A 13,779-nucleotide genomic window follows, 5' to 3' on the forward strand; every position below is an offset into this window, starting at 1 on the left:
AATAATAATAATAATAGTTTTCTGAGCAGCAAATCAGAATATTAGAATGATTTCTGAAGGATCATGTGACTGGAGTAATGATCCTAAAATTCAGCTTTGATCACAGGAATAAATTACATTTTAAAATATATTCAAATACAAAACAGTTATTTTAAATAGTAAACATATTTCAAAATTGTACTGTTCTGGCTGTACTTTGGATCAAATAAATGCAGGCTTGGTGAGCAGAAGAGACTTATTTAAGAAACATTAAAAATACAAAAAAACTTTTGACTGGTAGTGTAAATAAAATACAGTAAAAATGTTGTGTTAAATTACAGTCATTTTGACAGTAAAAGTTGACCAGCTCTCCGATGAGAAACAGCAGGATGGGATTCAGGCTGCACCCTCTTTCCAAAATTCAATGCATTTGGTGCCACAAATGTTGACTGTCTGAATGAACCTGCAAGCACAAGAAGAAAAGAAAACATTATTTATCAAAGCAGTGTTTACAGAATTGGCCTTCACTGTCAAACTTGTTGGTGCTGTATGCACTTTGACGTTAATTAAAATACTTTATATACTACATCTGAACGCACCTACAAGGAAGGTACATAATTAGTTGATAATCCATCATATTCAAATTATTAAAGCTCCATTTTTTACAATGCATTCTCAAAGCAATATAGGTGACCTTAACTTACTCGGCAGTCGATGTTATCAGCCTTTTGGCGGCATTCCGGCCGTCAGTCAGAAAAAAAGGCTCCATGACATGAAAAATGACAATGAATAATGTTAGTTTGCTGTTAACAAGTGAAAACATCTTAAAATATCGCAGTTTTGCATAAAACAGAAATAATATACTAACCTTTCGTCGACGTGTGAGTGGTAGCGATCGAGGTTTCCCCGGTAACGCTTTACACAAAGCAGCGCTTCGCTCACAAATGCTGCTTTATCAGACATTACAAGCAAGAAGAAATTTCCCACAATCCTTTGCGGTTTACAGTAAAATACTGTATACACATTTTACAGTATCTTACTGTACATATTACAGTATAATACCGTTCAAATTACAAAAATCAGTTACAGTGTACTTATAGGCTGTGAGTCAGAAGCGCCAGACTGTCCTTGCAAAGTTGGAACTGCCCAACTTTATAGAAACAGCCTTTGTGCCACAGACGCATTGTAGGCTATTGGTTCAGGAAACAGTCCTCATCCTCCATAAAATGCGCTGCACACATCTGAATATTTGGGTTGAACTGTTCTGGAACAGTGTTGTAAATACAACTTAACCACTGATTTCTAGTCGTGTTCTCTTTTGTAAGACCAAACAAAGTAGTTTCACTTTCACAATGAAACACACAGCGCCTTCACAACATGGCGGTGGCGGCAACAATACTACAGCGAGAAGAAAAGTTATGCCCTCTTTCTTTGCGTGAACATTTGGGCGGCGTTATGCAAATCTTTCCACATCGTGACGTAGACATGTGGGGGCGTGTTAGAACGAGCCGTTTTAGGTAGGCGTGGTTGACTCTTAACTTTTATAAAGAATATCTCTTTGGATTTGAGACTTTAGTCTTTGCAACTTTACAGATCTTCTTTATGCGCCAAGAGCTTGTAAAACTCCAAAGAGAAAGGAAAAATTTTAATCGCATCATATGACCCCTTTAAGGAGATATGCAAATTACATATTCACATAAGAAATATATGAGTGGTACCATAATTCTATCGTTCCGTTGCTATGCGGTTGCAAGGGTGTTTTGAGTGGTTAATTACAGATTGCTTACAAGCCCAAGCCCAAAGACCCACAACTCTTTACAATGTAGTTTTGGCACTTCAAGCCATAAACAAGCCATTTTGATTATCTAATTTAATTTCAATGCCAGCCCCACAATGCATTAAGTACTGCAAATTGTGTCAAAGAGCCACACTTCTAATCAGTATGTTGAAAAGTAGTCAGACATATGCATGCATGCAAGAAAAAAAGGGTTTTGAAATTGGTTTGTTTATAAGCGTTTGTTGTTGTCATTATAATAGTGAATCCAGCAGCCATCATAACATAATATCAGCATGCATATCTCTTGAGGTAAAACGCAGAATGGTTAGTCATAAGAGCTGCGATCAAGGTTTGTGGCATCAATCTTAGAAGACCAAATAAAGTAGCAAACAACTTATCACAGAAACATGGTTTCAGAGTCTGAGACAACAATGCCTTTATAAGGCCAGCAAGAAAGAAAAAGAGAAAGAAAGAAAGAATACAATTATGATTCATATAAAATAACATTTTAAAATAAATATTTTAAAATAAACAAATAAATAGAAAAATTAATATTTTAATGTATTTATATTCAAATCCATTGGCCCAATGCCACATCTACCAGCAGGTCAAACGTAAGTAAAATTAAATTAAATTAAATTGCAAGCATTTAATTAAATAGTTCAATAAATGAATATTTATGTAAATATTTAAATAAACAAATACATTCAAATAAAAATTTTAATTTATATAAAAAAACATTTAAATATAAAATCACTAGATGTAAAACATTTTCATATTTTTAATCAAATTTAACACTATAATTTGAACTGAAAAAAAATAAAAAATAAATGCTAAAATTGTGCCACATCTACCAATGAGTAAAAATTGTTTCCGTTCGTGAGCAACATTAAATCACGGCCAAATATATAAAGGAACTCTGGCCTGTGACACATGATGATTCCAACAAATCTAATTGACAGCATTAACATCATTTAAACCAAAAATAAAACTCAGGTTTGCTAACGGACATCACACCAGTACACAACAGCCAGCCAGCAAAACTTTCATGTCATGAATATCTGAAAACAATCATTAACAACTTGTACATCAGTTGCCGAAAATTACTCCGCAAAAGATGCAGATGATTCAAAGTTACATTTATTTTCACAAATACATTTGCTTTACAACAACAACTAATTTCAGCAGGACGCTTAATGGAACCAAATTCTGAGGAGCAGTTTTATTGTCAAGACATGCTGTTACATGCCTAGATTCACTTATCTGCACTCACACAGTCACTAATATCATTAAGAAGCTAAATTAAAGTGCACAAACCTGCTTATGACAGCACAAAATTAATAAAAAGTCTTATCAAGAGGCATAAATAAGTGCACAATTAATTTACATAATTACTGCTCTTTTTTAGACACAGAAAACACTGGGAGAGGTTCTGATAACCCAAAGCATCAGCCTACAGACACAACAGCCATTACTTTCAATCAGAATCCATCAAATTAAGCGATAACCGAGACCAAGCACACTCTTATCCAGGAAATCCATGTCATTCATTGGTTAAAATCTGAAAACCAGCAAAAATGTCAGTCAAAACCATGCTTTTAATCTAAACAGGGTGTTTGGATTCAATTTTAAAGCTAGCTCAAGCTATATACACATGCATTTGCTTTATTTTCTCTCACCCCAGAGAGCAAAGCCTCTCTTGGCGTTAAGAGCTCTGGCACTTTTCCAGAGAGGTGAAGCTCTCTGAAATCTTCTCATATCCAGCTCTGTGATCTCACAATGCAGCGCCAGAGCCAGAGCCAGAGGTGTCTCTAAGAAAGAGTCGCATTGTCTTTGAATGTGCATTGGAAAGGTCACAACATCCTGGAGGCCAGAGCATCTCTGGAGAGACACCAGCACAATCTTGTGAGAGTTTCTCATGTTTGATGTGGCACCTCAGCTGATGAATTACAAAAATGAATGGAATGTGTGCCGATATATCCACTCAGTTCAGGATAGGGAACTGCTGACGTAATATTAGTCATCAAACGCTCAAGAGAATAGTAAATATCGGTTATTTAAAATTCTGGATACAGAGGAAACCATTATGTGATTCTCAGATATTTATTTATCCGTATGATTTTCAAAATCCAGTCAAAAACATGGTCAGGTCATTTTTCACCCCAAAATTAAGAGATATTTATTTATTTTCTTCAGTATCCTAATGGTCTTGCATTTTTTGCTTTGTGACATTATTTTGACATGACAATTAAAGAACAAAAATAAAGTAACTAAACATGCTCTTTCCAAATCCCTGCCTTGCAAAGACATTTATAAAGACTCAAAGACAATCCTGAACATGCAAAGGAAAAAAGGATCTACAAATAGCTAGTTTCTTTGGCAAGGAAAACAAATTGTCAAATGATCTGTTTGTAGAAGCTTTGTAGGTGCAGTTTTCAATCTTTCAACTGATATATACTGATAAGAAAATTTCCAACAATGAGAACAAGTCACAAAAAAGTAACTGTGTATATATATGAAATTATTAGCAACTTTAAAAAATACAACATGCAGTCAATAATGGTATAGTCGGGGCTGAAAGGACTTTTTGTCATGAAAATGTCAAAATGACTAAAAGTATAGGTTGAATACTGGAGTGAAATGACCCTGACCATTTTTGTGAGCTTCACTATTAGAGGGAGCAATGACACTTTACTCTATGACACTGTTTTTCAGGGTTGTCCAGTTTCAAAAAGAACAGTCCTTATACTTTTTACACAGAATCTTTTTGAAGGCTTTACGGAAGTCCCTGTTAAAGATGGTGTAGATGAGCGGGTTCAGGGCACTGTTGCAGTAGCCAATCCAGAAGAAGAACTTAAAAAGTGGCTCTGGTAGATTACAAGCCTCTGGACAAATGGCCTGCAAGCTGTAGCTGAAGAAGAACGGGAACCAGCAGACGACAAAAACCCCAATGACGACCGCCAGGACGAATGTGAACCGCTTCTCGCGGATGATCATGGCTTTCCTCCTGGTGCTCAGAGTTCCTGCTGGTGTCATGTTTGAAGAGGACAGCTGGCTACCCTTTGATGTTACGATGACTTTTCGGTACGTTTGGGTTGGGGAGGATGTCTGGTGGACAGGCTCCAGCGCCCCCACACTGGAGGTTGTCCCGTTGGCATTATGTCCCCCAATTACCTCGACGTCGGAGCCGGAGCTTGAACTGTCCTCGTAGTCCTTGCACCTCCTTGAGTGTTTCATCTGCTGCCGACTTTCTGCTGCTGGTTGAGGCTGGTTTACGGCGTCAGATCTGGATGCAGTCGGATTAGGGACATTCGCAGGGTCAAGACCTCCCTGGTTTTCCCCGTTCTGCAGCTCTCGGCCTGGTGGCACACCACCTGCACAGTCTTTCCTCGGCTCTCCCGGAGGACATCTAGTGTGCTTCTTGGCAATCTGATAGATGCGAACGTACACCAGGATCATGATGAGGCACGGGGCGAAGAATGACCCGATGGAGGAGTAGAGGATGTACCAGATGTCCTCGTTGAGTTTGCACTGTGGGCCGCCCCCATCCTTCGCTAGCGGGGTCTTATTCATGGATACTAGCGGGGGGAAAGAGATGACCGCAGAGATGAGCCACACCACCAATATGGCCCCCTTGATTTTGCGAGGGGTGCGTTGGGTCGCGTACTGCACCGGCCGGGAGATGGACAGGTAGCGGTCCAGGCTGATGGCGCACAGGGGTATAATGGAAGACGTGCAGAAGAGCACATCCAGCGCTAAGATGATCTCGCACCAAAACGACTCAAAGTACCAGTAGCCCATCAGCTCATTGGCCAAGGAAAACGGGATGATCAATGTGGCCACCAGGATGTCCGCTGCAGCCAAGGACACCAGGAAAAGGTTCTGAGGTCCTCGTAAAGAGCGGCACGTCAGGACGGCGATGATCACCAGGATGTTCCCGAAGATGGTGAAGAGCATGATGAGCGTCATTGCTGTGGCAAACACAGCTGTGGCTTCAGGAGAATAAGAAAAACTGGAATTGCATGCTTTAACCTCAGAACTAAGATTTGTTCCTGCTCCCAACCTGCACGCCACATCTGGAGGCTGTATTACGGTCATATTGAAGTTCCAGGCTAGACAGAGAAGTGCAAAGCAGTTTTTGATATAGAATTAAATCCTAGCGTAATCCTTCCAAAGACATTTTTTCTTTTAGAAAATAATTTAAAAAGGGAAATGACTAAAATGAGTCTTTACATCAAAGAACGACATCCTTTAGGTGCTTCCTTTGGCGAACTTCAAGAAGAAGAAGAAAAAAAACCCACTACAAGTCAAGATATTGCACTTGCATTTAAAAGGAAGTCCTGTAGTCCGTCTATTTCACAAGGAAATCATTCAAAATCAATCAGCAAGTAAAACGTAACATGCGTAACTACAAAACCGGCCACTGTTAATAAAAAACGTGGTATTAATTTCCACAACATAAGTCAAATATGTTTTAAATACTGTGATAAGTAGAGATGCGCAAGGACCTAGCGCGTCAAAACAATACACCAAGTTTTTAGACCGTGAAAGATAGTACATTTGCAGAATGTAAAAATGATTCAAACATGGGAGATCCGTGGGTTTGTGTGTCCGAGCAGTTCTGAAATGATCAAGATGCGTAAAAAGGTTCACCGTCTGCAAAACGCGCACCAGCCAAGCCAAGCCAAAACTACAGTTCCTCAAATACCAAACGTTGTAAAGACAAATGATCTTTGCATAAACAGTTCCATGTGAGAGAAGGGGAAAAAATCCACGAAGGAATGCTCCAGTTAGGGTTGGACTTTAAGACTTGAATAATAAAAGAGGTCTGGCGAATAAAATTGAAAACGTATACCCATATATTATTATTTAAAAGGCCACAATTAAAGGTAATGAAGCATACAATTGACTAGAATCACTGCGCATATTAAGGCTGCCTTTATAAAATACAATAAAACGATATCAGATGAAATGAAACAGATTTAGCTCTCCAAACAAGGAAAGTGGATTGTGATTAGCCAGCATGCTGATGAAATTAAACTCAAACTCACTTAAGAATCCAAAAGAAAAACACTACGCTGCAATATGCTATAAAATTGACCTTCATGCGATGGTACTGTATGTACATTTGTGCCTCATACTTATTTTTGGTAACACAGACTCCACTCACATTGTCCACCTAAAAACGCACACTGACTACCACCTACTGGACAAAACAAAAATTACTATAAAAACAAGAATTGAGGACATATGCATTTCTATTTTGAAACCTTTATTTGTCCTCCTAGATTCAAAATGCCTCTGTCATCAAGTAACCATTCACGATTTTGCTTGATCCTTATTGTGTCTCGTCTGAAATGAAGAAAGTAGATTCATTCAGGAAGAGCAGCTGGAACTCTCAATGTCAAAGTCAATGGCAAGGCAAAGATAAAATCAACAAATAAGTCCATCAGGTCTTTTAGAGATACTGCTATTGATTCAGTTCACTTCCTCTCCTCAGCCGTCAGAACTCTAGTGGGCCATAATAGTGTCTGACAGGTCAATTCTTGGTCTATATACGGCTTTCCATTTTTATATAGCAAATCCTGAGGTTTAGTCATTTTTAGGCATCTCAGTTTCTTACATTCCTAGTGTTATTTTAGCATTGAGAGCCTAGTATAGATTTTATTATCATTTTGAATTAGTATTTTATATTTTCCCTTTGAAATATTTTTTATCAGCTGTTTGAACTCTCATTCTGACGGCACCCATTCACTGCAGAGGATCCACAGGTGAGCAAGTGATGTAATGCTCAATTTCTCCAAATCATCTACATCTTGGATGGGGGAGTACATTTTCAGCAACTTTTCATTTTTAGGTGAACTATTGCTTTAAGTTCATATTTTGAACTCATATTACATTCACTCCCCCCACCTACAATCCCTGCCGGTACGAGACTCGAACCCACAACCTTTGGGTTACGAGTCCGACTCTCTAACCATTAGGCCACGACTTCCACGAAAGGTTAACTAATAATGAAAAGTTGCTGAAAATGTACACCATGGAAGCAGCTGAAGGCGACTGGGAATGCTGGAGAAGCAGGTGGCCGACACATCAAGCAGGGGCCGGGCGTAAAGAAACACAACCCAAAAAAGAAGAAACGGGAGCATGACAGTGACGACGTGAACGGGTTTCTGGTCAGACGCCCGCGGACCAGGATCTGAGAGAAGAAGTGGCAACAGCACTGAAGAAAGACTTGAGACGAGAGAACAGACGGATAAAGAGACAAAACACCAAAAAGAACAATATGGTGAGGAGCAACATGCATGTAACATGATTATAATGGGAGCGTTTTTCCACCATGGAATAAAAAAATAAAAACTGTAACTGATACAATTCTGTCCTTTTTCCCCTTGCATTTTTGAGTTTATATCTCTTTTTTTTCTTTCAGTTCTTACATTTTTTCTCTCTCTCATAATTCTGAGAAAACCGGCTATATATATATATATATATATATATATATATACTGGAAAATTGGCAAATTTCTCAGAATTGGGAGATGTTAACTTGAAATTACAAGAGTTTAACTCAGAATTACAAGATATAAACATGCAATTCTGGGGGGGGGGAGTTAAGAATTACGAGATATAAACTCAAAACTGCAAGATATAGGCTAAAAGACTGCGAGATGTATTTGTAATTGAGTTTACAAACTCAGAATTGCAAGATATAAACTCAGAATTGAAATAAAAACTCACAATTCTAAGAAAAAACTCAGAATTGTGAGAGAAACTAGCAATTTTGAGAAAGTCAGAATTGCGAGATGTGGTCTGCGCCAATATAGACAGACTACAGTTCGAGTCCCAGCTCACGGACCTTTCCCAATCCTGTCCCCCCTCTCTCTCTCACACACACTTCACTTCCTGCCTAAATTACTGTCCTGTCCTAATTTTAAGAATTGAATAAGAGGAAATTAGCTTCCATAGATCATTAATAAGTCTAAATATGAAAAATCTCACTTATGTTTTCATATTTTCCATCTAGATCTGCTTCAACTGCTGGAAGCCTGGTCATGGTCTCGCTGACTGCCCAGAGGCAGATAACGATGAGGAGATGGGTCGCGGGATCTGTTATCGGTGTGGTTCTACCGAACATGAGATCCAGAGATGTCGTGCTAAAGTGGATCCTGCCATGGGTACGAGTTGAATGAGACGTTTGGATGCTTAAAATTAGCAAAATCAAACCTGCTATGACTTACTGAATTAATGCAGATCTTTTCTAGGTAATTACCCATATGCCAAGTGTTTTATCTGCAGTCAGACTGGACATCTGTCCAAAGCCTGTCCTGACAACCCAAAGGGACTGTATGCTGCAGGTCAGTGATGTCCCTCTTTAAGCACTAAATATCTTTGAATTTTAACACTCATGTTGTGGAGTTTTGTTATTGTAGGCGGTTGCTGTCGGGTTTGTGGCTCAGTGGAACACTTTCAGAAAGATTGTCCTGAACACCAGAACTCAAGTTAGTCGCTCAGTCCTAATGTAACCACATCCACTGACAATTTGGTATCTTCTTTAATTGGAAATTGAAACATCTAAATTAACTCAAACTTCTTTTTGGCAGCTAATTCCATCACCCTCGGCCGGCTGTCCAATAGAATCAGCGCTGACCACGAGGACGTCCATGTGCCTGTGAAGAAAGCACGAGCCAAAAAAGACAAAGTGGTGGTGTTCTGATCCACAGCGGATTGAGAAGAAATGGACTATTTAACTGATTGTTGCAATTTAGGTTTGGTTTCTCCAGTCATGAACTCAATGGTCTATTTAACTGATTGTTGCAATTTAGGTTTGGTTTCTCCAGTCATGAGCTCACCAATGTAGCCAGTAATTTACTGTGAATTTATGGTCACATTTTTTACAATGTAATTCTGTACAATTAAAAAAATAAAACCCAAATTATAAAGGCATATATATATATAAAACTTTGTCCTATAATTGTATAGCTGCTTATCACAGCGGATTGAGAAGAAATGGACTATTTAACTGATTGTTGCAATTTAGGTTTGGTTTCTCCAGTCATGAACTCACCAATGTAGCCAGTAATTTACTGTGAATTTATGGTCACATTTTTTACAATGTAATTCTGTACAATTAAAAAAATAAAACCCAAATTATAAAGGCATATATATATATAAAACTTTGTCCTATAATTGTATAGCTGCTTATATTTTCTGATTTTTATGTTGCTCTGTTCTGAATACCTTAAAATTTAAAGGATTTGCTGCAACGCAATTTTGTCTATGTGAATTATTTATTAGCCAATTTTTTTTAAATCCATGCAGCAAATGCTTTAAAAACAGCTTAAAAAAATACTTTATTGCGTTCCAGACACTTTTAAAGTACTTTTTTTCCACTATAAATTTTACGGCCCACGGGCTGCATCCGAGCATAAAAACATGCCATATAAAAAAAACACAAATAAAGAATCAATGTATGTTATAGGCCAAATAAGTTGATAAATATTGAAATATAATGATAGTATTAGCTGCAATGTTGGCACTGAACGTGCATTTGAACAAGTAACACGCAGAGCCTATGCGTTTTTTAATACACCAGAGGGAATAATTCACATCCAGTTCCTACGCACTCAGAAGCATAATGAATGCAAACTAAGACAAAAGTTTTGGGCCGTGATGCCAGAAAACAACACTTCAAATATTCCTGTAGTGCTCTCATATTGCTCTAGAAACAGTGAGAATGATGATTGTTTATAAAACATGCACATTTACTTGGCTTTATAAGGACATACTGTAACAATAGTTGATTATGATTGCCACTGAATAACTGTTTTTAGAATAAAAACGTCTGGGGGCAAACACACACACAATCCAACAAATTTGGATTGTGGACAAATATGGACAAACATACATTTGTAAGATTACAAGATGTAAAATGCAGAATTCAGGTTTCCTGGTCTGGTCTGGTCTGGAAACTTTCTGGGCTTGGAAGTTTAAGACTTTCTGCTTCCACAATCTAGTTTGGGTGAATTATCGTGTGTCTTGGCTCATTGTCCTCTGAAATGGAAAAAAATAAATAAAAAATCTGCAAACATCTAACATAAGCCAACAATATTAGCAGTGCTGTTATGTCAAAGGCTTTATATGGCAGAGAACTTTAGCTATTTTGTTTTCTGGAAAATATCAGTGGCAAAATTATATATATATATATATATATATATATATATATATATATTAATTCTAGAGAGTGGCTTTTTTAAATCTTCAAACATAAATTAAAACCCAATAATTAAAAGATGCTAAAAACGAATTAACCCTCAGGCAATCCAAGATATAGATGAGTTTGTTTCTTCATCAGAACAGATTTGGAGAAATTTAGCATTACATCACTTGCTCACCAATGGATCTGCAATGAATGGGTGCCGTCAGAATGAATCCAAACAGCTGATAAAAACTTCACAATAATCCACAAGTGATCCACGTGACTTTTCAAAGTCCATTTTTAACCCTTTAAATTTTTTAATTCATGAAATACAAAAGGAGAGGATGAGAAGGTGGTGTTTGTTACTTTCAAGTTCCAAAAAACACATAAAAGTATCATAAAATTATATACAAGTAGGAATTTGTGGTATATTTGTTATTTCTTATACGTTTTCTGGTGAGGAAACAAATGTACTAAATAAGCCTCATGTAACCTTCATAATTATGTCTCATTATGATTCTGTAAGAGTAAATACTGCATAAAATATTTCTTTTTTTAGTCAACCAGGGAATAATGTCCTGTTTTCTTTTATCTATATTATGCCACCTACATTTTAATTCCTGCAAAATCACCTACGGAACATGTTAACAACCCGGGGCTAAAGCAAGAGACACAATCACTGTCAAGTAAACAAAGATAACATGGTAATCTACTTAGACAGACTGACCTAATGCATTATTCATACACAAACATAGTTAATGAGACGGGAGATAATCAAGCTTAAGCGATCAGCTGTATAAACGAAACAAATTCACTGGGGGAGGGGGTAAAAATTAATTATGCAGTGCATACTCGAAGCAAAGAGTCCAAACACAAACAATACACACACACACAAAAAACATAATACAAAACATGTTTTGAAAAAGTGCCATACGCCCAAAAGAAATCTCAGTGGATGCTCCTTCAAAGCTGGAATTCTCAGTTGGGTTTAAGTATCAACTTTGTCTCAGATGTTTGAACTGACAGTCTACGGCGTAGGTCCAACGCAGAAGTATAAATCAGCCTTTAGGCCCAATCCCAATTCTACCCCTTAGCCCTTCCCCTTTCGCGTGTTCACGTAAAGGGGTAGGGGTGTCTCGATTCTCTTTTGGTTGGAGGGGTAGGGGTAAGGGGAAGGGCCAGATAGCCCTTCAAAAGAAGATTTTTCGGGACCACACTTCAAACGAAGGGGTATGAATTTTCTCAGCGTAAACCGGCTTCAGGGGCAACATGGCTGCCCGAGCGAACAAGACGACACATAAATGTAAGCAGTTTTGGCATTAATAAAGATTTGAACGAAAAGTAATCATTTGTTTTATGTTACATTCAATCGTGAGTTCAAATTTACGGTCATGTTACTCAAAGAAATGTTTGCAAAAAATCGCTAAAGTTTGCTAACTTCATATCATTACTGACTGCACGATAGTGCCACAACATAGGCTATTTTCATGTCTGATCAGGGCGATAACCACCATAGACATTGAGGAGGGCTAGTACCCCCAATAATTATAAATCGCAAAACCCTTTTCTGAAATATTGCCAATTTGAGAGAGAGAGAGAGAGAGAGAGAGAGAGAGCGAGAGAGAGATGAAAGTTGCGTGGAAAAGGATTTCCAGGCCTGGAGCCAGGTGGCAAGTTGTCAGTGAGGCTTTTGAGTGGCAGGTTGCCACATGGGACTAAACGGGGAACTGAAAAGAGTTATTCTTGGGTGGTCCAACCTTGGCAGGACCTGGCCCTCTCCTTTTCCTCTCTGCATAGAGATCGAGATGGCTTCTGGGACTCAGGGTCCGAAGCCACTCTGGTGTGGGGTCCCTGGCGCTTATGAAAAGGGTAGCATTTCACCGTGTGAGGGTACTGTCGGAGCCCAGGCTCTGATTTTAGCCGAGGGAGCCTTCTGGCGACCTGAACCAGCCGCTGAGTTGGAGCGCAGGAAGTGGCGTATGACCTGCAACGATTTCTGTCCTGCAGTAAACTATCAATCAGATGGCAGAAGTCACTTAGAGGATTGTGTACATGTTTTCCAGCAAGGTTTTGATAATGTTGATAAATTATATGCCATGAAATATTATATGACATTTGCATATAAAATTTAAGTAGGTTTTATAATAGGGTTAAGAATCTCAGAATATTTGAACTAAGCAAACAAATTATATATTCACATGTAAATAATATGAGTGGTGGCATTATTCTATGTGTTTCCAAAGACTATAGAATCACTGCAGCGGCCGTTATAAGTTCTGGTTCCCATAGAAACCTGAGGCTAGACCAGCCAATGCACATGCGCAGTCATAAGCATGTAAAAACTGTGCATGCGCATTGGCTGGTCTAGCCTGAAAAATAAGCTTTTTTAGCACTATTTGAGCATAAGAAACAACATTCATGGGGCAGTTCATTTCAGATTTTGTTGCCGATTTGAAATATGTAATTTAATTTTGAGCTCATAGGGCAGTTTTTGAGATTTCAGGATCCCCCATTTCTTTTTGATATAGGACTTGGTCTTGTTTGAGCTGCCCGAAGGCATTGCAAATATGGCCGCCAAGTGAACAAACTTGCCTTGAAAGTGAATTTGATGGTTGCAACCAGTGCAATCAATGTTGTTTAGCGCATTCCTATACAGTTGCTAAGGTGTTTTGAGTGGTTACTTACTGATTGCTTACAAAATCTTAAGACCAAAGACCCACAAGTCTTTACAATGTAGTTGGAAATGCCATTTCAAGTCACAAACAACCACTTTTGATGGTCTAATTTAATTTTACGCCAGCACCACAATGCATTAAGTACTGCAAATT

General features: G+C 38.2%; 2 protein-coding genes across 2 annotated transcripts; one reads left to right on the top strand and one right to left on the bottom strand.

The window, feature by feature from the left end:
• Positions 1 to 4,483: 4,483 nt before the first annotated feature.
• On the bottom strand, positions 4,484 to 5,854 carry LOC107602038 (alpha-2B adrenergic receptor-like). The gene has a single exon (XM_016294426.1). The coding sequence runs from the start codon at positions 5,852 to 5,854 to the stop codon at positions 4,484 to 4,486; it is 1,371 nt and encodes a 456-aa protein (XP_016149912.1).
• Positions 5,855 to 7,797: 1,943 nt separating this feature from the next.
• LOC107602074 (zinc finger CCHC domain-containing protein 9-like) lies at positions 7,798 to 9,541 on the top strand (the record flags this gene model as incomplete). Its single annotated transcript, XM_016294478.1, is given in 6 exon segments — positions 7,798 to 7,930; positions 7,933 to 8,045; positions 8,780 to 8,930; positions 9,018 to 9,110; positions 9,186 to 9,254; positions 9,357 to 9,541. Coding segments are annotated over 6 exon segments (672 nt in total), but the record flags the coding sequence as incomplete, so codon positions are not given.
• Positions 9,542 to 13,779: the final 4,238 nt, after the last annotated feature.

This window comes from Sinocyclocheilus grahami, unplaced genomic scaffold (genome assembly GCF_001515645.1).
Source record: "Sinocyclocheilus grahami isolate Dianchi unplaced genomic scaffold, SAMN03320097.WGS_v1.1 scaffold318.1, whole genome shotgun sequence".
In the NCBI taxonomy this organism is placed as follows: domain Eukaryota; kingdom Metazoa; phylum Chordata; class Actinopteri; order Cypriniformes; family Cyprinidae; genus Sinocyclocheilus; species Sinocyclocheilus grahami.

Coding starts and splice junctions, on each gene's coding strand:
- LOC107602038 (XM_016294426.1), bottom strand. CDS start 5,854: ATGACCGTAATACAGCCTCCAGATGTGGCGTGCAGGTTGGGAGCAGGA.